This window comes from Pongo pygmaeus, chromosome 1 (assembly GCF_028885625.2).
Source record: "Pongo pygmaeus isolate AG05252 chromosome 1, NHGRI_mPonPyg2-v2.0_pri, whole genome shotgun sequence".
NCBI lineage: Eukaryota > Metazoa > Chordata > Mammalia > Primates > Hominidae > Pongo > Pongo pygmaeus.
The window spans coordinates 220,864,599-220,887,845 of NC_072373.2; the positions used below are offsets into that span (position 1 = coordinate 220,864,599).

The 23,247-nt window shown below is 41.3% G+C and overlaps 1 protein-coding gene across 15 annotated transcripts in view; it reads right to left on the reverse strand.

Moving 5' to 3' along the window:
* Positions 1-23,247, reverse strand: part of KIF1B (kinesin family member 1B) — a 174,083-nt gene that overhangs the window by 18,165 nt on the left and 132,671 nt on the right. For all 15 annotated transcript variants that reach the window (XM_054439955.2, XM_054439961.2, XM_054439910.2 and 12 more), the window contains 9 exons: positions 23,027-23,145; positions 21,917-21,972; positions 19,250-19,358; positions 17,352-17,418; positions 16,436-16,520; positions 12,712-12,817; positions 4,378-4,492; positions 3,594-3,727; positions 2,055-2,116 (listed from right to left, as the gene is read on the reverse strand). In XM_054439955.2, the coding sequence (XP_054295930.1) occupies positions 2,055-2,116; positions 3,594-3,727; positions 4,378-4,492; positions 12,712-12,817; positions 16,436-16,520; positions 17,352-17,418; positions 19,250-19,358; positions 21,917-21,972; positions 23,027-23,145 (853 nt within the window). The remainder of the gene's footprint in view (positions 1-2,054; positions 2,117-3,593; positions 3,728-4,377; positions 4,493-12,711; positions 12,818-16,435; positions 16,521-17,351; positions 17,419-19,249; positions 19,359-21,916; positions 21,973-23,026; positions 23,146-23,247) is intronic.

Consider the following 23,247-nt stretch of genomic DNA (forward strand, 5'->3'; position numbering starts at 1 on the left):
AGATCGAGACCATCCTGGCCAACACGGTGAAACCCCGCCTCTACTAAAAATACAAAAAAAATTAGCCGGGCGTGGTGGCAGGTGCCTGCAGTCCCAGCTACTCGGGAGGTTGAGGCAGGAGAATGGCATGAACCCGGGAGGCGGAGCTTGCAGTGAGCCGAGATAGCACCACTGCACTCCAGCCTGGGCGACAGAGCGAGACTCTATCTCAACAACAACAACAAAAAAGATCCTGTTCCTAAAAATGAAAATTTTAAAAAAGACAGAAGGGAACACACACACATACACACACTCAGTAGCTCACTGGCTGACAGATGACAGAGAGCTTTAGCCTCTATTACTTCCTGTTAATTTTTTTTAGTATTATGCTGGTTTTACATATTAAATACATGAATTTATATTAATTTAAAAAATTCCTCAAGGAACTATCTGGATATTATAATAATTAGGTGCTACTACTTGGATTCATACTCAAAGTCTTCTTTACTTATCTAAGTCTTGCCTGTGGGCCCTGACTTGTTTTCCATGTATATTCTGTAAAATGACTCAAACTCACATTAATCAAATGCTATTAGAAAACCTTAAGTTTTGTTCATGTTTCAGTTTACAAACACAGAAATGCTAAGTGCTGCTTAACTCCGCCTAACTAGAGGAACAACAGCAGTTTAAAAATACATTAAAAAGAATACAGAACAAATCTGACTTAATAATTTGATTTTTTTTTCTTTTTTTTTGAGACTGAGTCTCACTCTGTCAGCTAGGCTGCAGTGCAGTGGCACAATCTCGGCTCACTGTAACCTCTGCCTCCCAGGTTCAAGCAATTCTCATGCCTCAGCCTCCTGAGTAGCTGGGATTACAGGCATGCGCCACCACATCTGGCTAATTTTTGTATTTTTGGTAGAAAGGGGGGTTTCACCATGTTGGTCAGGCTGCTCTTGAACTCCTGGACTCAGGTGATCCACCCGCCTTGGCCTCCCAAAGTGCTGGGATTATAGGTGTGAGCCACTGTGCATGGCCAATAATTTGACTTTCTAAAACATGGGAAATTTAAATTGCAGTCTGATAGCATCTATAAAGTTATACTGCTAAGTCATCTTTGGGCTAAAGTGGGGAGAGAAATGATTATGAAGTTTTCTAAACCAAATTCATTCTAATTCACATGAATTTTTTTTTTTTTTTGAGACAGAGTCTCGCTCTGTCACCCAGGCTGGAGCGCAGTGGCACAAACTTGGCTCACTGCAACCTCCGCCTCCTGGGTTCAAGTGATTCTTCTGCCTCAGCCTCCTGAGTAGCTGGGACCACAGGTGCATGCCACCATGCCCGGCTAATTTTTGTATTTTTAGGAGAGACAGGGTTTCACCATATTGGCCAGGCTGGTCTCAAACTCCTGACCTCATGATCTGCCCACCTCAGCCTCCCAAAGTGTTGGGATTACAGGCATGAGCCACTGGGCCCAGCCCACATGAATTTTTTAACTCCAATTTTACTCATAGCCTAGTGATATTGTGATACAATTTTAATACAATTGTACATCATAAACCAAACAATGTTGCAACTCTGAAAAAGGTAACTCCTACCACCCCTCCTCAACCAAACTGGCTTGTAAAACACACATGGTTTCTAAAAGGTTTTATATCTATCCTACTTGGGTAGACTCTCCAGTTTTTAAATACAGTATATTTTTTATTTACTTTTTTTTTTTTTTTTGAGATGGAGTCTCACTCTGTTGCCCTGCCTGGAATGCAGTGGCACAACCTCGGCTCACTGCAACCTCTGCCTCCTGGGTTAAAGCAAATCTCCTGCCTCAGCCTCCCAAGTAGCTAGGACTACAGGTGCACGCCACCACACCCGGCTAATTCTTGTATTTTTAGTAGAGACAGGGTTTCACCATGTTGGCCAGGCTGGTCTCAAACTCCTGACCGCAGGTGATCCACCCACCTTGGCCTCCCAAAGTGCTGGGATTACAGGTGTGTGCCACCGTGCCCAGCCTAAATACAGGATACTTGAAACATACACAAAGATAACTATCACCTCCTCAATCCACAAGAGCTTACCTGGACTACCTGTGTCTGACATTTTGCATAAGCTGAGTTCGTAAATGCCAGTGACTCGATTCCTATTTGAAGAAAATAAAACAATTGTTTAATCTCTTACAGCACAAAAACAGGAAAATTTCAATCTCTGCTACTTAAAATAGTGTCTTCTCTGCAGGGACTCAAATATAATTACAGGCATTTCTTATTTGTCACCGCTCTTTTCTTATTTTGAACTTAAGTAGCATACCTTTTCCTAGGGAATCTGCTTTCATCTCAATTTTATTTTTTTAGAGATAGGGTTTCCCTGTGTCACCCAGGCTGGAGTGCAGTGATGCAATCACAACTCACTGCAGCCTCGAACTCCTGGACTAATGTGATCCTTCTGCCTCAGCCTCCTGAGTAGTTGTGACTTCAGGCATGCACCACTATACCCGGTTAATTTTTAAATTTTTTTGTAGAGATAAGGGTCTCACTATGTTGCCCAGGCTGGTCTTGAACCCCTGGCCTCAAGTGATCCTTCCACCTTGGCATCAAAAAGTGCTGAGATTATAAGCATCAAAAAGTGCTGAGATTATAGGCATAAGCCACCACACCCTACCTCATCTCTATCTTTTAAACACTTTATTTCAATAGGGTGAATAAAATTGAATGATAAACTAGAAAATTTAAAATATAAATGTGAAAACTAAAAATTTGTCCTTTCTTACTATAAGAGAGACAATATGAGAGAAACAATGACTAGAATGAAATGATAATCAACAACTTCTGGGGACTGTGAGTAGTAGGAGGTATAATATCTTCTATTGTATTAGTAACACTTATTTTTAAGCTGGGCGGTGATACACAGGTATTCATTGAATTGTTTCTTTTTTTTTTCCTTTTTCTTTCTTTTCTTTTTTTTTAATTTTGAGACAGGGTCTCACTGTTTCACCCAGGCTGGAGTGCAGTGGCTCTATCACGGCTCACTGCAACCTCAACCTCCCAAGCTCAAGTGATCCTCCCACCTCAGCCTCCTGAGTAGCTGGGACTACAGGCGTGTGCCACCACACCTGGGTAATTTTAAAATTTTCTGTGGAGATGGGGTCTGTGTTGCCCAGGCTGGTCTCAAACTCCTAGGCTTAAGCAATTTTCTGTCCTCAGCCTCCCAACGTGCTGGGATTACAGACATGAGCCACTGTGTCTGGCCTTCACTGTATTATTCCTGACATATTTTGTATGCCTTAAATATGCATAACAAATCTTAAAAAAAGAAAATTTCAATGGTACTCTGTTAGAAATAATAATGATGACATTTAAAAGTCTTTGCAAATTTAGTCTTTGCAAAATTGTTTTAGACGTGTTCACAATGGAATCTTCCTTCCTTCCCTCATAACTCATCCATCCATCAACATTTTATTAAATGTCAGCATGCAAGTCAGTACATTCCAGGTGTCAGTTACCAAAATGGTTCATAAACTGTAAACTAACCGTGAGACAGTAAGCCAAGAATACTTAAGGACTAATGATTCTGTTGTACTGAACAAACAAACTGGAAGCTAACTTGTGTGAAAAACTTACGAATCTGGTGACTTTGAGTAGCCACTGCCAAAGAGGCTACGCAGAGAGCGTGGTGGTGAGATCTTGGCATCTCGGGAGTAGAAGACCATGCACACATCCTTGGTGATGACAGCCGGCTGGATGCAATGATCCAGCTGAAAGCAGACAGGGTAGGTGTTGATGAAGTGCAGGCAGAGTACTGTGACTAGAGTCTATACACGAACGTATTTGGAAAGCTAGTCCCAGTTGTGAGAACTGAAGGATTTCAGCTCCACCAATTATTTCAACAGCCACCCAATGGATAATATGTGCAAGAGTAGGTAGTACTCCTTAGAGATGCACTTATTTTTATCTGAGGTAAATGTTGTTTCTCCTGATAGGTGAGGAAACTGAGGCAAAGAGAGTTTCTCCAAGGACATAGAGGAAGTACGTGGCAGCACAGGGATTTGAACCGACAGGCTGGGTCTTGGGTCTGGGCTATTAACCACTATTACACTCTGTCCACAACTACAAAAACAAGAGGTGACATTTTCTTAAAAATCACACATTCTTCAAACAATGGTGATTAGGCTACTAAAGCTGAAGCTGGAATGAAAGTCATGTGATTTTTTGAGTAAACAGAACCCAGGAATAGAATCTAATATAATCAGAAGAGTTAGCAAAGTATAATAAAATGAAAAACTTAAGGATGTGGAGGAAGAAAGAGGACAAAACAAGTGGAATCTTCGCTGACCACTTCCTGCTGTAACCTGCACATTGTTCAGGTCTGACTGTTGGCATCAACTGAAGTTCCAAGTTTCCTCACCTCTAGGTAGGCTGACAAGGTCATGTAGATCTTTTCTCCATAGGGTGTCACTCGGTTCAGAAGAAGGGAGTTATGCAGAGAGCTATCCCACACAGCCTCAAAGCGGTAGAAGGTCCTAAGGTCAGAAAGACAAGAGGGAATCATCCAAAACAAGCTAAAGTCACGTTAGTCCAGGTACTGCCACTGTCAATCATCCTAAAGAACCGTATGCCAACCAACGGACACTTTCAATTTATCAAACTCTAATAACAGAGAGGAACCCTTATCTCCTAGGAGGAAAAGATAGGTCCCCATCCTCTTGCTCCCAACCCCACCCATCATTAAGGAACACTTAGTTGTGCTTTTCTTTTTTTTTTTTTGAGACAGAATTTTGCTCTGTTGCCCACGCTGGAGTGCAGTGGCACAATCTTGGATCGCTGCAACCTCTGCCTCCCGGGTTCAAGTGATTCTCCTGCCTCAGCCTTCCGAGTAGCTGGGATTACAGGTGCCTGCCACCACGCCTGGCTAATTTTTGTATTTTTAGTAGAGACAGGGTTTCACCATGTTGGTCAGGCTGGTCTCGAACTCCTGACCTCAGGTGATCTGCCCGCCTCGGCCTCCCAAAGTGCTGGGATTACAGGCGTGAACCACTGCGCCTGGCCAGTTGTGCTTTTTTTAATTTTGTTTTGACAAGCCTGCCTCTGCCTATAAACATAAAAATAGTAAGGTCAATCAAAGGGATTAAGATGAAATGGATAAGTCAGTATGGACAGTAACTGAAAGAAGAAAGAAAGACTGAGTAAGCTCTCCTGTCAGTTAATGATGACAGCAGGAAGTGAATGCTCGGTAATTTGTCAGCTTCGATCTTCACATCACAAGAGGGCTAAACATCATTCAATCCAGTGCTGCTGGGCCTCAGAAACGCCACAGAAATATCTGAAGGGATTAATGGTAGAAACTGGGTAGACGAGTTTAAGTATAGAGAGCATTATTTTATTTTATTTTATTTTTTATTTTATTTTTGAGACGGAGTTTCACTCTGTCACCCAGGCTGGAGTGCAGTGGCGCAATCTCAGCTCACTGCAACCTCTGCCTCTTGGGTTCAAGCAATTCTCTTGACTCAGCCTCCTGAGTAGCTGGGATTATAGGCACGCACCACTACGCCAGCTAATTTTTCTATTTTTAGTAGAGGAGGGGTTTCACCATGTTGGCCAGGTTGGTCTCAAACTCCTGACCTCAAGCAATCTGCCCACCTTGGCCTCCCAAAGTGCTGGGATTATAGGTGTGAGCCACTGTGCCGGCTGAGAGCCTTATTTTAAATAAAAGAATACAAGGTTATTCTTAACTGATGTTTCAGTAAAAGAGAATAAATTGTTAACAGTAGAGCCAGCCAAATACCATTTGTTAGCTTTAAAAAAAAAGCCATTTGAAAAATTAATCTTACATTTATATAACAAACGGAAACTTAATTTAATAGATACCCACAAACAGTTTTGTTGTTATTGTTCTAATATCGTTTTTTTCTACTGGTAAAACAACATTAACTCTAATTGACATTAAATCTTCCAGTTCTGCAAGTCTAATGTGAAATACGGCACTTAGTTTAAAAGCAGTGTTACAGATCAATTCCCAATTCTGCCCCATGTTTCCCTTCTCAGACCCCTATGACAAGTGGAGGGGAAGATGCCTGGTCTGCCCCACCATCACTAGTTCTCTGCAGATAGAACACAGCTCACCCGATTCACCTAGAAGAGTCTGTGCACACTCTTTCCTGCCCAATACATTCCTTCTTACTCCTTTTCAAATAGCGACCTCACTATGGCTGCCTTTTCTAGACTTCCTATGACAAGTAGCTGGCATATCCTCCCTCTAAACACATCCCCATGTTTCTTCCTCCAGAAACGATCAACAGAGAGAACAATACATTTCTGAAACTGAACCCCATGACCACACCTCATCTTCCAAGTGGCAGTGTATGAGGTCTGATCAACTAACGTAGCTGCTTCTAGATCTAAGTCTTCTTCAAGTACTTAATACTCTCTCAAATGTCTAGTCTTTGACGCAGTGAGTGTGGGTCAAGAAAATTTCTCTACAAAGACACAGAAGATAGAGAAACAACTAACAAGTCAAAGACAAAGCCACCGAGTGACCCAAACAGGAACAGAAATGATGGACAATGAAGGCCTTTCTATAGTTCTTGGGCTCCCTGGGCACAGGAGGAAACCCTTCATGTGTCCATAAAACTCTGTGTAAAGGAAATTTTTAATTTGGTTTAAGACATATTCTACTATTGGGTGACGGTATCTACTGCTTCAACAGATGCCACTTGAGAACTGACTCTATCATTGTGAGATCTGTTGTTTTTTTTTTGAGACAGAGTCTTGCTTTTGTCACCCAGGCTGGAGTGCGGTGGCGTGATCTCGGCTCACTGCAACCTCCTCATCCCGGGTTCAAGCGATTCTCCTGCCTCAGCCTCCAGAGGTCTGCTCTTTTATTGTGTCCCTGTTTTTGTCAAAGTACCTAGAAGGGGTGGGGCTTATTTGTCCCATTTCAGAGGCTGGATACATCCATGCTAAAGTTAAAATAAACCCCTCTTCTTAGAGTGAGGGCATTTATGACTTTGGTGATATTTGACAGAAATTTCTATCAATGCTGCTGCCTTCATTAAGTTCCAAACCATAACGTGGCACCTCCCAGGACCACTGCTGAGGTTTCATGACACTGACTCTTTCAACTGAGGCAAATGTTTTGAATTTGTCTAAAAAAGCCTCTTCACATTTCTGTTTTCAGGCTAAGCTTTCACTTAACGTAAAGAGAAAATTTCACTTGCAGAAACCTGGTTAACACAAAGGAAATTCTGACTCCACTAAAGTCTTCCTGTATTGAGAGAAAATTTTTTTCTTTCATTTTTCTTTTTTTATTTTGTCAAAAAAAGTTTCTTTTTTTTTTGTTTTTTTTTTTTGCTTTGGACTTGCTGCAGCAAGTTCTGTTGGAATACCCACCAAAGGTGGTAATTCAACTTAAAAAAATTATTTATTTATTTTTTTGAGACAGAGTCTCGCTCTTGTCGCCCAGGCTGGAGTGCAATGGTGCGATCTTGGCTCACTGCAACTTCCGCCTCCCGGGTTTAAGTGATTCTCCTGCCTCAGCCTCCCAAGTAGCTGGGATTACAGGCGCCCACCACCAAGTCTGGCTAATTTTTTTATTTTTAGCAGAGATGGGGTTTCACCTTGTTGGCCAGGCTGGTCTCGAACTCCTGACCTCAGGTGATCCACCTGCCTCGGCCTCCCAAAGTGCTGGGATTACAGGTGTGAGCCACTGCGCCTGGCCTATTTTATTTTTAGACAAGGGTCTTGCTCTGTTGCCCAGGCTGGAGTGCACTGGTACAATCTAACTCCTGGGCTCAAGTGATCTTCCCACCTCAGCCTCCTGAGTAGCTGGGAATATAAGCACGAGCCACCACACCCGGCTAATTAAATTTTTTTTTTTTTTTCTGTAGAGACAAGTTCTACATTGCCCAGGCAGGTCTTGAACTCTTGGGCTCAAGTGATCTTCCTACCTTAGCAGGAACGTGCTAGTATTACAGGTGTGAGCCATTACACTGGCAATACTTGAGAGGTGGTTGTAAGAAATACAACCAAGACTGGGGAGAAATGTCAATTTAATCAAGCTGGCAATAGAATTTAGGGTTACAAACAGGGCTGAATCCCAAGACATATTTTCCTGTATGCCTCCTAAGGTGGTGAGAAGTAATTCCAAATGGATTTCTCAAGATGTTCTGAACAGTAGCAGCATCAGAGGAAAAACAGGTTTCAAGGTGACTGCTTTGAAGGATATATTCCTTTGAATTTATTATTTATGAACAATTAAAAACCAACTTCTGGTCAGTCATGGTAGCTCACACCTGTAATCCCAGCACTATGGGAGATAAAAGTGGGGAGATTACTTGAGGCCAGGAATTTGAGGCCTGGGCAATATAGTGAGACCCCGTCTCTACAAAAAAATTTTAAATTAGTTAGGCATGGTGGCACATGTCCAGAGTCTCAGCTATTTGGGAGGCTGAGGTGGGAGGACTGCTTGAGCCCAGGAATTCAAGGTTGCAGTGAGCTATGATCATGCTACTGCACTTTATTTATTTATTTATTTATTTATTTATTTATTTAATTTAGAGACAGAGTCTAGCTCTGCTGCCAGGCTGGAGTGCAGTGGCGCGATCTTGGCTCACTGCAACCTCCGCCTCCCAGGTTCAAGTGATTCTCCTGCCTCAGCCTCCTGAGTAGCTGGGACTACAGGCACATGCTACCACACCCAGCTAATTTTTCTATTTTTAGTAGACACGGGGCTTCACCTTATTGGCCAGGATGGTCTCGATCTCTTGATCTCATGATCCGCCCGCCTCGGTCTCCCAAAGTGCTGGGATTACAGGTGTGAGCCACCGCGTCCAGCCGCATTTTTTTTCTTTTTTTTTTTTAAAGCATCTGCAGGTATAGCTACTACACTCTAGCCTGGGCAACAAAGCAAGACCCCGTCTCAAGAAAACAAAACAGAAACCACCTTCTTATATATTATGGTCACATCTGATGAACCCTTTTGAGTTCATTAGGAGAATCTCTGAAATGTAAACTGAATGGAGTCCAAAGTGAGGGATAAAATCATTATATCAGTAACATCAGTCAAACATATAAATATGTTTATGTATTTTTTTTTTTGAGACAGAGTCTCGCTCTGTCGCCCAGGCTGGAGTGCAGTGGCACGATCTCGGCTCACTGCAACCTCTGCCTCCTGGGTTCAAGCGATCCTCTGCCTCAGCCTCCTGAGTAGCTGGGATTACAGGCGCACACTACCATGCCAGGCTAATTTTTGTATTTTTAATAGAGATGGGGTTTCACCGTCTTGGCCAGGCTGGTCTTGAACTCCTGACCTCGTGACCCACCCGCCTCGGCCTCCCAAAGTGCTGGGATTACAGGTGTGAGCCACTGAGCCCAGCCCATTTATGTTGTATTTTTTTTTAACATTTTAGGTTATATTGTCATGTATCACTTCCTTAAATTTTCTTCCCTAAATGAGACAGATTTTTTTAAAAACTTCCTTTAATACCAAACCAGGATTTTTCCTATTCCAAAAGAAGAATATAAACAGATAAAACAAGCAGCCCTGACAGGAGAAAGATAAATGTTAAAAATATATATATAAAATATTTCTCACAGACTCAGCTATCCAAATAGCCAAATTTGTCTCTATTACCACACAGGACAAAACAGAGACGAAAGTGAACAGTTTTGCAAGGCTGCAATGGACTCAGGTTTTATAAAGCAATAAACCCTTCAAGCTTTTGACAGAGAGAAGACAGATAAAGAGGAGAACAGAAAACAAAACCTGAGATTCTGTAGGAAATGAAGGGAGAAACATTCTACTTTGTAATGTAGAAGAGGAAAACTTGAAAGGGTCTAAGAATAAAATTGACAAGTTTAGCAAATGGAATGAGAAAATAATTTGAAACTCTAAAAATCATTTAAGAAGCTATACGCTTCTTAGGGTACAGAACAGGGTCTACTCTATCCTAGGTACAGTAGGTTTACATGGGGAGAGGACTACAAAATTAAAATGGCAAAGCAACATTAAGACAGAAAGCATTCTGATAAACTAGAATCCTATGTACAAAAAAGCAAACAGAAAATACCTAGGAATATCCTTATCAAGAAAGAGCCTGCAAAAACATAGAAAAGGCTTTAGTTAGTGCAGCAAAAAAACAAAAGAAATAAAGGGAGAGAATCAGAAAAAATATATATATATAAAAGACAAAATTTGCTGATAAGCAAAGTGAATTCAAGTGGATAGACAATTAACAGAGAATCCCATGGAACACAATTCAATAGAGGACTTACAATAACATGGGTCCCTCTCCTGAGACTTCCAACTAAGGAAAATGCCAGACATAGGAGGGAAAGTGGAGACCACCACCATCGGTACCCCTTTCAGTGGTGACTTAGTATTGAGAATTAATAGGAAGTTGCTGTGGAGTTAAGGGAAAACCACGTCAATGCATTAACATAAATGTAGGACTGGGAAGAAAAGGAATAATGGTCCCTTGTCAATTATACTCCACTATCAATATATTAGCAAAGCCCTCTAAGATACACACATAATATACCCAAATTGGAGGTAAGTTCAACTTTAAACATTAAACCTTAGACAAACAGAACGAAAGTTCTCTTAACCAAACTCCATTTTGCCACTTACCATATTAACCTATGTTTTCCATATCCCTAAAATATACAGATTGATGGCTAGTTCTCCTTGAGCATTCTGAACTACAATGATGTCTCATTTGCCCAGACACTTCGCTCCAAACAGTTGAGTGCTTATCAAATGTCAGTAGTATCTGGTCCCAAATCTGTTTATGCCAGTTGTAATTATTATTATCTAACTTTATTAAACATTAGGCAAATCAATGAAATATGAAAACATAAATAATTTTTGTTCCTGTGAAAACTAAGTTGAATGTTTTCAAAAGGTTGATAATGGTGAGTTGTTTAAAAATAACTGTTAAGTTTGGGTGAGATAAATGTAAAAGAAAGGGGAAAATGATAAAATGTTTAAATGATTAATGTTAATAAATGATAAAAAGTTTAAAGGATTTTGAACTTAGATTTTCTTCGCAGGTTTCTAATTCTTGCTCCACCAAACTGAAAGTCATAGATGATGAATTATGGGTGTGGTTTTGCAAGAAAGCCAATCAGAACTCCAGTAAATGATCTTATAATTAAAGAAAAGGCCATGACCTTTCAGCAAAAGCTTGATAAATTAATGTAGATTTATATAGTTTAAATGAGAACAGAAATATTTAAGGTGTTTTTGTTGTTGTTGTTATTCTTGACTTCGGCCTTTTTTGATTAACGCATTCTAACTCACAAGATAAGCCGCTTCTAACAAAGCCAAATTCACTTCTTGTAGCACCTGACCTGTTGCTAGGCATGAATTAAAGGACTTCTTAAAGTTATTCTAATGGAGGCAAAATTAGAATAACCAGTATTTCAACCAATACTGTATATTTTACTAAGTACCCTGGGGAAATTTACAATACATTTTTCATAGCTACAAAGAAAATGTGGTAGTAAAACCCAGCTGAACATTGGCAGAAAACAGAAAGCTATGCAGAATTACTGCTGACTTCAGGGAAATAGTATTGTTCATGATTCTGCACATGGAATAGTCAAAGCACCCCTCTTTATTTCTGCCACTCCCCCTCCCCAGACATACATATGTACCCTCTCACTCCTTCCCTCTTTCTCCACAGCCCTTGCCAGCAAACAGAAGTTTGTTTCTTTTTTCTCTTTCCTATGGTAAACTATAATACAAGAAAACAACAGAAAGAAATTAATCCTGGTCCAAACCTTTCATTCCATTTCTACCTATTGTCTTATTCCTTCCCTCCTTCCATGGATGTAAACAAGTTTTTCAGGAGCAGACTGAAGCACAGCAAAGTCCTGTGGTGGGAAGGCAGTGTGCTCAGCCCACATTAGAAGAGGCAGCCGCTCCTGTTTCCCAGCCCCTAGGATATAGAGACGGAGCCTCTGAGACAATGCTGTTTCCCAGCCCCTAGGATATAGAGACGGAGCCTCTGAGACAATGAGAACTCCCTTCCTGAGTGAGGTAAGAGGATCCCAGCTGGTTTAGTTCTAGTCTTACAAGGGGAAGTAGAATGGCTATGTACTTTACGAACTGTCTGTTATCACCTGATTGTAAAAGATAATTTTAAGTGAAACATTTAAAATAAAAAACAGTAAAATCTATTATTTATGGCAGCCAATCTTGGTCATAAGAGTTCATATTATTTATCGCTTTTGTGCATAAATGAAAAACAAATACTAAGGATAATGGAGCCTATAGCAGCAGCAGCAAAGACTTAACACAAGAGGCTTCATTTTATCTCAGAGGGCACGTTTCCATGATACTTGGGAGTGAAAGAAACTTTTCTCTCCACAGCAACCATTTCACAGGAAAACATTTAGTCTTGGCAGTAATTAATTTGTACTTTTAAATCCTTGGGGAATATACTGAGTTTTCTTTCTCCAATTTTCATTTATCACTTGTTACATCTATTAAAACCTCACATGGGACAGATCACTTCCATTCTCTAAGAGTAACTGATCACATACAAATATCTGCAACACTTTCTTTCTTTTTGGAGAGCACAGCAGGCAGGTGAAGAAATAAAGAGATTTTTGAAGCTAGAAGGGAGAAGGGAGTTAATTTCTTCATCCAAACTGGGAATCATTAATGAATAAGGAACCTAACGGTGTACCAATTAACGCCCGCAAGTGTGGACTCTTCACACTGCTCTGGGTGTCCCACCTGCTAGAGTTGTGGGAAGACTTCAGGTACTTGGCAGAAATAATATTTAGGGAGAGGATGGCATCAACTGCAGCTTCATCCACCTCAGGCTTATTCCGAATACGACCTAAAAGAAAGGATAAAGAAAACAGAGCACAGACACACTTAAAAACAAAACATGAATTCATTAAGCCCAAAAGAGACTTTTAAGTCTATGTGTAAGTTCAGGAGCTGGAAGGGTCATTTGGTTACCTGTAGGGTCCTCCACGGTCTGACTCCATTACTTCCCACATTGAGTTAACTATGAAACCATATTGATTATTTATTCAAAGAGTTTTTCACATTCATCCCAACTTTTATTTACAATATCACTGCCCTGATCACAAAAGGCCACCTCCTCTCTGATCTGGAACCTGCAACAGCCATTTAACTGGTCTCCCTGCTATTCACACCTCCCCTGTTCCAATCCATTCTACTCTCACCTAACAGCAACTTCTTAAGCCACTGACTGACAGTTTCTTGTTTGTTTTTTTTTGAAACAAGGTTTTGGTCTGTCCCCCAGGCTGGAGAGCAGTGGTGCAATCATAGCTCACTGCAGCCTTGAATTCCTGGGCTGAAGTGATCCTCCCACCTAAGCCACCTGAGTAACTGGGACTTTAGGCCTGCAGTACCACATCCAGCTATTTTATTTTTTTGTAGAGACGGGGCCCCACTATGCTGCTCAGGCTGGTCTCGAACTCCTGAGCTCAAACGATCCTCCTGCCTTGGTCTCCCAAAGTGCTGGGATTACGGGCATGAGCCACCACACCTGGCCATGCTGACTTTATTACACCCCTTTCTTGCTCAAAATCCTACACTCTGTTTCCAAGCTAACACTAGCGGATGCAGCACTGCATAGAGGTTAAGGACTTGGCCTCCAGTGCTGGACTGCCTGGGTTCCAACTCCTACCACCTGTGAGGCTTTGAGCCTAAGGCTCAACCTCTCTGAGCCTCAGTTCCCTCATATGTCAAGTGAGAATAACAATTCCTTCCATATATGGTTGTTATGAGGATTAAACAAACTAGTATTTTTGGAGCATTCAGAAAAGCACCTGGCATGTGGTAAATACTACATCAGAGTTTGTTAATAAAACAAACTAAAAATGTATCATAGGATTCTTCAGAGAAGCCATAGTAACCGCTGCCTCTGCACCCTCCCTCTCCTTCTCTGGTCAGAAAGCATCTCTTCTGTTTCGGTATTAGGGTTCCACATAAACATTAACTTTGTCAAAGGACATTCAGCGCTTTGTAAATAAAGTTAAAGCTACTACCACTACTGCCCCAGACAAGAGAGAACATAATCTCCCTTCCAAGGATTCTTTTTTTTTTTTTTTTTTTTTTTTGACAGGGTCTCGCTCTGTCATGCAGTGGCATGATCATGGCTCACTGGAGCCTCGACTTCTCAGGTTCAAGCAAGCTTCCAGCCTCAGCCTCCTGAGTAGCTGAGACTATAGGCATGCGCCACCACACCCAGCTTATTTGTAGAGAGACAGGGTTTTGCCATGTTGTCTAGGCTAGTCTCGAACTCCTGAACTTAAGTGATCCACCTGCCTTGGCCTCCCAAAGTGCTGGGATTACAGGCATGAGCCACTGTGCCTGGCCCCAAGGTTCTTAATCTGGTCCAGAGAGACACAAGCACTCTGTGGATAGAATTCAGAGGGTCCTTGAGCTTGGATGGGGAAAAAAATTACATTTTCACAAACCTTTAACTAAAAACTGGCATATCCTTCAATCATAAAGGAAGGCAATAAACCACAGAAGAATTGGCCAGTACCCGTGACTGTCCCCAGTAGAAACCACAGATGTTTCCATGTGCAAAATATCTTTTTATTTATTTTTTTATTTTTTATTTTTTTTTTTTTTTGAGACGGAATCTCACTCTGTCACCCAGGCTGGAGTGCAGTGGCGCGATCTCAGCTCACTGCAAGCTCCGCCTCCCGGGTTCACGCCATTCTCCTGCCTCAGCCTCCCGAGTAGCTGGGACTACAGGCGCCCACCACCACGCCTGGCTAATTTTTTTTGTATTTTTAGTAGAGACGGGGTTTCACCGTGTTAGCCAGGATGGTCTTGATCTCCTGACCTCGTGATCCGCCCATCTTGGCCTCCCAAAGTGCTGGGATTACAGGCATGAGCCACCACGCCCGGGCTATTTATTTATTTTTAAACAGAGTCTCACTCTGCTGTCTTGGCTCACTGCTACCTCTGCCTCCCAGGTTCAAATGATTCTCCTGCCTCAGCCTCCCGAGTACCTGGGACTACAGGCACCCGCCACCACAGCCAGCTAATTTTTGTATTTTTAGTAGAGACGGGGTTTCACCATGTTGGCCAGGATGGTCTTGATCTCTTGACCTTGTGATCCGCCCATCTCAGCCTCCTAAAGTGCTGGGATTACAGGCGTGAGCCACCGTGCCTGGACACAAAATATCTTTTTCATTGATCACTACTTGGAAATTATGGTAATTAGAATAACTGCTAAATCTTGTTATTTCATGCATCAATACAGAAGAGCTTAATGTTTTAACAACTGTATTTCAATATTGTCGGTTTCCTTTGTAATCCTAAAAACTTTATTTCTCACATTTGAAAACATAATTCTAAGGCTTCGCTACTGCCAAAGAGGTCTATGGCAACAAAAGTTCCAAACTCTTGCCTTAGACTGTCATTCTAAAGTTCACACTATCTAGCCAATACGCCTTAATTTACTTTCTCCACTCTGGCCATGGGGTTTCTTGTCATTCGCATGTTAGACGTATTCCTGACTCTCTTACTAAAAATGCTTGTGTCTGGAAAAAAAAAAAAAAAAAAACTCTCTAATTTTTCTTGAAATCTATTCAGTCCTCCTGGCTTGTTTTCACTGTTAACTCTCTTAGCATAGATTTTCCTTTGTCTTCATTTTGGTATTTATTCATCAAAGCATTCTGCACATATATATGCTGTCTCCCTAACTGAACTGCAAGCTCACAGTTAGCAGAGATTTTTCTTTTCTTTTTTTTTTTTGAGATGGAGTCCCACTCTGTTGTTCAGGCTTGAATGCAGTGGTGCCATCTCAGCTCACTGCAACCTCCACCTCCGAAGTTCAAACGATCCTCCCACCTCAGCCTCCTGAGTAGCCAAGACTACAGGTGCATGCCACCATGCCTGGCTAATTTTCATTTTTTTTTGTAGAGATGGGATTTTGCTACCTTGGCCAGGCTCAAACTCCTGGGCTCATGTAATCCACCCATCTCAGCCTCCAAAAGTGCTGGGATTACAGGCATGAGCCACCACACCCAGCCAGTAGAGATTTCTTTTATGCCCTCTCACAGCCTCTACCACAGAACCATTCCCTGGTAACTGAGTTAGTTAGTTGGATAACATACCACTAATGATAGAGCAAAGAAACAGGAATACAGAGTTTCAAACTCAAGGCCTCTACATCTCCATAGTCTATGTTTCCCAATATGGTCTTCCACACATTCCATGTACTGCAAACAGGGAAGAATAACATCTCGAACAGGGCACAGTGCCTCACACCTGTGGTCCCAGCTACTCGGGAACCTGAGGCAGGAGGATTGCTTGAGCCCAGGAGTTTGAGGCTACAGGGAGCTATGATCTCATTGTACTCCAGCCTGGGTGACAGAGCAAGACCCTATCTCAAAAAAAAAAAAAAAAAAAAAAAAATCTCTATAAGTCCTGGTTCTATCCTTGGCTGAGGAAATGTACTCACCTACCACCAGTTCACGAACATCTTTCCAATGGAGCTCGCTCCCCTTCTCATGGATAATGGTCACTGTGATCCTTCGCTGGATGCCCTAGGTAATGAAGCAGGGTTGCAATTTAGCTGAAGCAATCTATTATCTCCTCTCGTCTATTGTTTTCTGGACTGTATGGCATGGCATGTGGGATGAGCAGGAAGGAGAGGTGTGGAAAGAGGGAAAATGCTATCCACATTGTTATTCAAAAAAAAGGGAGATGTGTCAGGGACTAAGGAACAGTCAGGTTCTGATATGGTTTTCATTTCTTTCTTTTCTAAAAAATTCTTTTTCCCTATGGTTTTAAGAATAAAACCATAATCTGTCACAGGAGATTATGTGGCTGCATCCCAGCCCCTTGTATAATAAGTATTCAACCACGCCCTGATTGTATGTCCCAAGTGTATGGTATCCCTAGCCCCTATGCCCACTTGGGTCTTAAGTACTTTTGAACACTGACTGAATCTACTTTTGATTTACCAAAAGGAGACCTGTATTTCATAACCAGATTTTTAGTCCATTGAAACCTTCATCCTCTATCCCTATTAAGAACTTTTGGTGTGAAAGCACAGAGCTTCCAAATATCATGAAATGAAAAGTATTAAAAGTGACATAGGAGCTACACAAATTAGAGTAATTGAATGAAATAAAATATTTTTCAAAATAGCTATTCTAAATACATATAAAAGCAAGGGTAAATATAAGCCAAGGTCTGAGGAAGAAATATCTAAAAACAGACACAGAAAAAAAGAAAAAAAAATGACAACAGGACACTGCCCCGCCCACCCTCTGAAACAGAGATGAAAACAGAGAAAAAGAAAGAGTTCCGTCTCTTATTCTAAATTATTTTCAGTGTTCCCTCCGATGCCTGTTTTGGTCCCTCATTAGTACCTGATGAAGCAAAAATGTCCCCTGGCAAGGCAAGCCTGCTGTATGGTCAACCACAGCTGGGATATACCTAAAAAATAGAAATGCAAAAGAAAAAACTAAGTGCTACTTCATCTGCAAGGGTTAGCCCGTGGTGGTCTTTGTTTTGATAAATTCTGATCCCACGTCTTTCTCACCCATGCTGGCATTTAATCATACAGTCATTTGCATTTACTCGTCTTTTCCACACATCTGTGTCTCAATCCTCTCTAGACTTGAGTAGTCAAAGGACAGTAACATCTTTTGGTTGCATCCAACCCCTTGATATTAAGTATTCAATAAATAATGTAGAAGTGCAATGGCAATTGACAGGAGATAAGAAACACAGATAATTTCAGACTATAGTTTTTTTTAAGATTCAGAGAGCAATTAATTCAGTAGAAACAATTACTGTAACTACCTCTCCCTCATAATGCAACTTGTAATCACATCATAGGTCTGTCTATGAAAAGTCAAATTCCACAAAGCACTGTCACTACTGACAATTACATACAAGATTGACAGAACCACACTTAACACAGTATCCTACACATAGTAGGAACTTAATAAGTGTTTCCCAATGATGACCATGATGGTGGTTCTCAGAATTACATATAGGAGAACATTAGGATAACATTTGCCCCTACCCTTTACATTAACTGATACAGCCCCTTGCCTCTGTCCTAAGAGTAAGATCTCTTTCATTTGTGTTTTTCCAAAAGCATTTTAGAGATGATTATACACAACAATTACATTAATCACTTACTCTAACTCAGCTCATCCAGACAGAGTAAGCTGATGGTATCACTTTGATCTAGGACAGTGGTTCTCAACTGAGGATGCCCTCCCTGGGGGATATTTGGCAATGTCTGAAGACATTTTTGGTTGTCACAAATAGAGTGGAGCTGCTACTGGCATCTTGTGGGTATGGGCCAAGGATGCTACAAAATACTCTAAATGCACAGGACAGCCCCTCACAACAGAGAATTATCCAGCCCCAAATAGTGCTGAGGTTGAGAAACCCTGGTCTAGGAAAATATTCTGCCCTTCTATGTCCTCCTTGACATTAGTAATGTAAGTCTTTACCATATTCTATGCAATATGCTCCTTTTGCTTTACTACTGATAAAACCCATTATGATAAAACCCTTACAACAAGGTGCTGCCGGGCGCAGTGGCTCACGCCTGTAATCCCAGCACTTTGGGAGGCCGAGGCGGGTGGATCACCTGAGGTCAGGAGTTTGAGACCAGCCTGGTCAACATGGTGAAACCCTGCCTCTACTAAAAATACAAAAATTAGCCTGGCATGGTGGCACGCACCTGTAATCCCAGCTACACAGGAGGCTGAGGCAGGAGAATCGCTTGAACCTGGGAGGCAGAGGTTGCAGTGAGCTGAGATTGCGCCATTGCACTCCAGCCTGGGCAACAGAGCAAGCCTCCCTCTCAAAAAAAAAAAAAGCAAAAAAAAAAAAAAAAAAAACCCAAAAAATAACAAGATGCCTGTCTCCATGATTTTGCTGTTGCTAACGAGAAGGCAAATTATTATGCTGAACAGTCAGTTCTCTGATAAACATCTGATTCAAATACCAAGACCACCAAAAATCAATTCAAAACTGGAATTCGGCCAGGTGTGGTGGCTCATGCCTGTAATCTCAGCACTTTGGGAGGTCGAGGCAGGAGGACTGCTTGAGGCCAGGAGTGGTCAAGACCAACCTGGTCAACGTAACAAGACTGCATCTCTATTAAAACAAAAACAAAAACAAAACCATCCCTGGAATTTGACAGTAACAATGATTCATGAACCCAAATACAAGAAGATTCAAAATTGCATTTCCTAATTTGAAACATTTTGCCTTATTTAAAAATTTATTAAGTTGGACTTACTCTCCTGTAGGCTCCAGTTCACTGATCTCAAACCAAACCAGGAGGTCATACTTGCTCATGCTCTGGCCAAGGCTGGTTTTGCTCATCGTGTTTAACTTGGTGGCTGGAACTTTTAAAAGTTTTTAGAGTATGTCAAAATCTGGTCCAAGACTACTCAGCAAAAATACAAGCTTCTCTAATGTCAGTCTTTAAAGACATACTTGGGAAAGGCAGCAAGAGTCAGAGGAAAGATTTCAACGCAAAAGACCCAGAGAAACACCAATATAAACTTTGTAAGTTATTAGTTATCTCTACATTCAGAGAACAAGGAAAATAAAGAAATCAGTATCTTTTTTCTCAACAAACTGTCTCTAATGATGAGAAAACAGCTTTTGCGTAGAATAAATGTGCTCATGAAACCTTTCAATTCCAGAATCTCAGGTTCTGTGGCATGTAAAGCATGGGACTAACGTGGGAGAGACAATGCTTGGGAAAGCCTCACACGTCACAGGGGCTCAATCAAAGCTGATGTCCTGAAGAAAAGACCCATCCTCCACCCCAATGGTTCCCAAACCTCCCTGCACATAGGAGTACCTGGACTCCTTAAAGTCCAGGACACACCCCAGATCAATTAAATCACAATCTCTAAGGGAAGGACAAAGTTCTTCCTCCATGAGGGGTAAAGTTTCCCAGGTGATACCAATGTGAGGACAAAGTTGGAAACCACCCACTGGTCTCATTTATAAATACAGGATTCTGTAAATGATCTTATGTTATACATTTTCTTCAGATTTAAATTCCATATTCTTTTATTTCTTTTTTATGGCGTGATCTCGGCTCACTGTAACCTCTGCCCTCTGGGCTCAAACCATCCTCCCACCTCAGCTTCCTGAGTAGCTGAGACCAAAGGCGTGCACCACCGCGCCCGACTAATTTTTGCATTTTTTTGTAGAGAGAGGGTTTCGCCATGTTGCCCAGGCTGGTCTCTAACTCCTGAGCTCAAGCAATCTGTCCGACTCAGCCTCCCAAATGCTGGGATTACAGGTGCGAGCCGCCATACCCGGTCAGATTTAAACTCCATATTCTTAACTGTACTGATGCTATGTGACTTTAGTTAAGCTGCTTAACCTCTGGGAGTCTGTCTCCTCATTTATAAACTGTAGATCCTAATATTTAGCCTACTATCTTGAAAAGCGAGCATGAAGATCCATTAACATAATGTATATAAAGGAGCTTTATGAATCATTTAGCACTATTCACATGTGTACCCTATCAGCAGTATTCAGCCCAGCTGAGTTTCACATGAGTTGGTGACGCTAGTCAGAAAGAAAATAGGGTAAGTGATCCTGGCAGTCATCTAAGGGTCAGAAAGCAAAACCAGAAGTATTCTAACAAACGAACTACTAGTAAAATCTTCAAAATTAAAAATACTATTGCAAAGAATCCATAAAAACAAATGCAAGGGCCTCCCCCACTGCGATGGTGATGTGAAAGAGGCACATGTAGAGAAGGTGCTTCCCAAATCTCTAGGAAGAAAATGTGATACAACCTTGAAAATGTGCTGAGCTCTACATTCAGCTCAAGTTGCAAACGGAAATGTCAGTGTTTCATATGCAGAGAGCCAGGCTTCAGGACAAGCGCCTGAGGTTGGTTCTACATCTAAGGTGGAGCTAATTCAGCTACTAACCATCTCGTTTGGGTACCCTCTCGCTCTGGCAGCTGGGAACTGGCAGAAAGAGAAAAGGCGGCAATGGGTCAGCCTCATCCTGGAAGGTGGCAATAGCGGAGGATGCAAGCACACTGGCGTGCTCAGAAAATGTGTCCAACATATGCACATTCACATAGCCAGACACGAGAAACCGAATCAGCTCAATCTTTCTCTCATGGTCTGAAGGCAGATGAAGATGGGGAATACAGAGGGTGGAGAGTGAGCACAGGGTGGGGTGGGAATTTGGCGAATAGGCAATGAGGAAAAAGGACAGAAATAAAGAAAAATCAAAACAACATCACTGAACATGCAGAATAAATTTACTATGCAAAGAAATGCCTAGTCCCCTGACAGTTATGGGAAGTTACATACAAAGTGGAAAGATTTAGGAACAGAGTGATTATCAAAATCTGCAAATAGAAGACCAGAGAGATGGTAGATAAGGCCCCCTATTGTTTCTTACTTCTTGTCTTATTTTATTATTTTATTTTATTTTATATTGTTTTGAGACGGAGTTTCGCTCTTGTTGCCCAGGCTGGAGTGCAAAGGTGCAATCTCAGCTCACTGAAACCTCCACCTCCCTGGTTCAAGTGATTCTCCTACCTCAGCCTCCCACGTAGCTGGGATTACAGGCGTGTGCCACCATGCCCGGCTAATTTTGTATTTTTAGTAGAGACGAGGGTTTCACCATGTTGGTCAGGCTGTTTTCGAACTCCTGACCTCAGGTGATCCACCTGCCTCAGCCTCCCAAAGTGCTGGGATTACAGGCATAAGCCACCGCGCCCGGCCTTTACTTCTTATTTTAAATCAGCAACTAGGAATTCTAGTTCCTACTAGACATATACAAGAGGAGGAGCAGGAATACATGTGGATATATAGAAGAATAAGAATTCGAATATGACTTCTATTTGAAAAGTCATTCAGAATAAGAGATGTATTCACAAAGAGATCATCATGCAAAAAGCAGAGCGAGTGCTCACCTGGCTTGGACAGTGGCATGGGTGGAGGGAAGAATCGGCGGCACGGCTGAGGCGGACTGCAAAGAAAAGAAGACAAAGATCAAGACTATAAAGAGTTATTTATTTTAGAAATTCTCCCCTTTGTGCTGGACTGCAAATTGAATTTCCTTCTCTTTAGGCGTTTCACAACTAGGAGTGAGAATGTACGTAAAAGTTCTGTGACAGTACAGAAGGAAACAACATTTTATGTACAGCTTCTAAAAGCAGGGAAAAAGAGAGAAACTGTTTGACTTCCACGTGCCTATCTCAAGACATTCCATTTGCAGATCTGAAGTTCTGGATTCCAAGTTGGAGTTTTCCAACATTAACGTAAATAGAACTGGCACACAGACATTAAGATAAACATAATTATTATTCCTCTTGCTGGTCATTACCATCGCTTTCTACTTCTCTTTGTGTGAATTTATTTAAAAGAAAAAAAAACTTTTTGTAATGACTATTTGCAGTGTAGAAATCAATAAACCCCGTTTTTTCAAGAGAAATAAAAAGACTACAAAGAGTTGGATGTTGACATCAATAGCACATTTTAATTCCCTTTAAGGAAGCAGACTTTTGCATTTTCAACTCTAGCATAATACCAGATAATAGAGATAATCCTAGATAGTGAAACAGGCTAAATCTCATTTTAAAAATGTCTCCCCCTAAGTCTTAGCTAATAAATAAGAAAATTCTGCCAATACCAACACTCTGCCATCATCAGAAAGGCCCACTGTTGCTTTCCTCAGCAGTTTTGATGACTGTACTTACAGCTTCTGTTTCATAAAGCTGTGGGCATTAGGAACAATTTTTAACAATTTTCATGTTATATTCCTCAAATTTCTACCATATTCAAAGTCTCTTCCTACAAAAAGATGGTATTTGAGGTCACCTGGTCAAAATTTAATTTGCTCTATCTAAAATCAGTGATTAGGTGGCTATAAGATGACAGTGAAGTTTCTAAAGAGGAAACAGGGTAATATAGAATACTTATTTAGTTATCTTAATCCCTCAAAAGATTTCTTCCTTTCCAGCAATTGAGAAACTAAAAATCAAAACAATACCATCAAAAATGTTTGCTTATCTGGTCCAAACCTGTTAGGCTCCTGTCCTTGCAGATGAAGTGGGTGCTGCTGATAATGCCCAAAGACTTCAAATACAATAGGCTTGGTTTTGATGTAATCCACAAATGATTCAGTGACCTCCACTGCAATCTAAAGCCAAGCAAGATTAGGAAAAGATTACAAGAAAATACACATTTTTGCTTCAATCAGAACTTTAGTACTGTATTTTGGGTTTTTTTGTTTGTTTGTTTG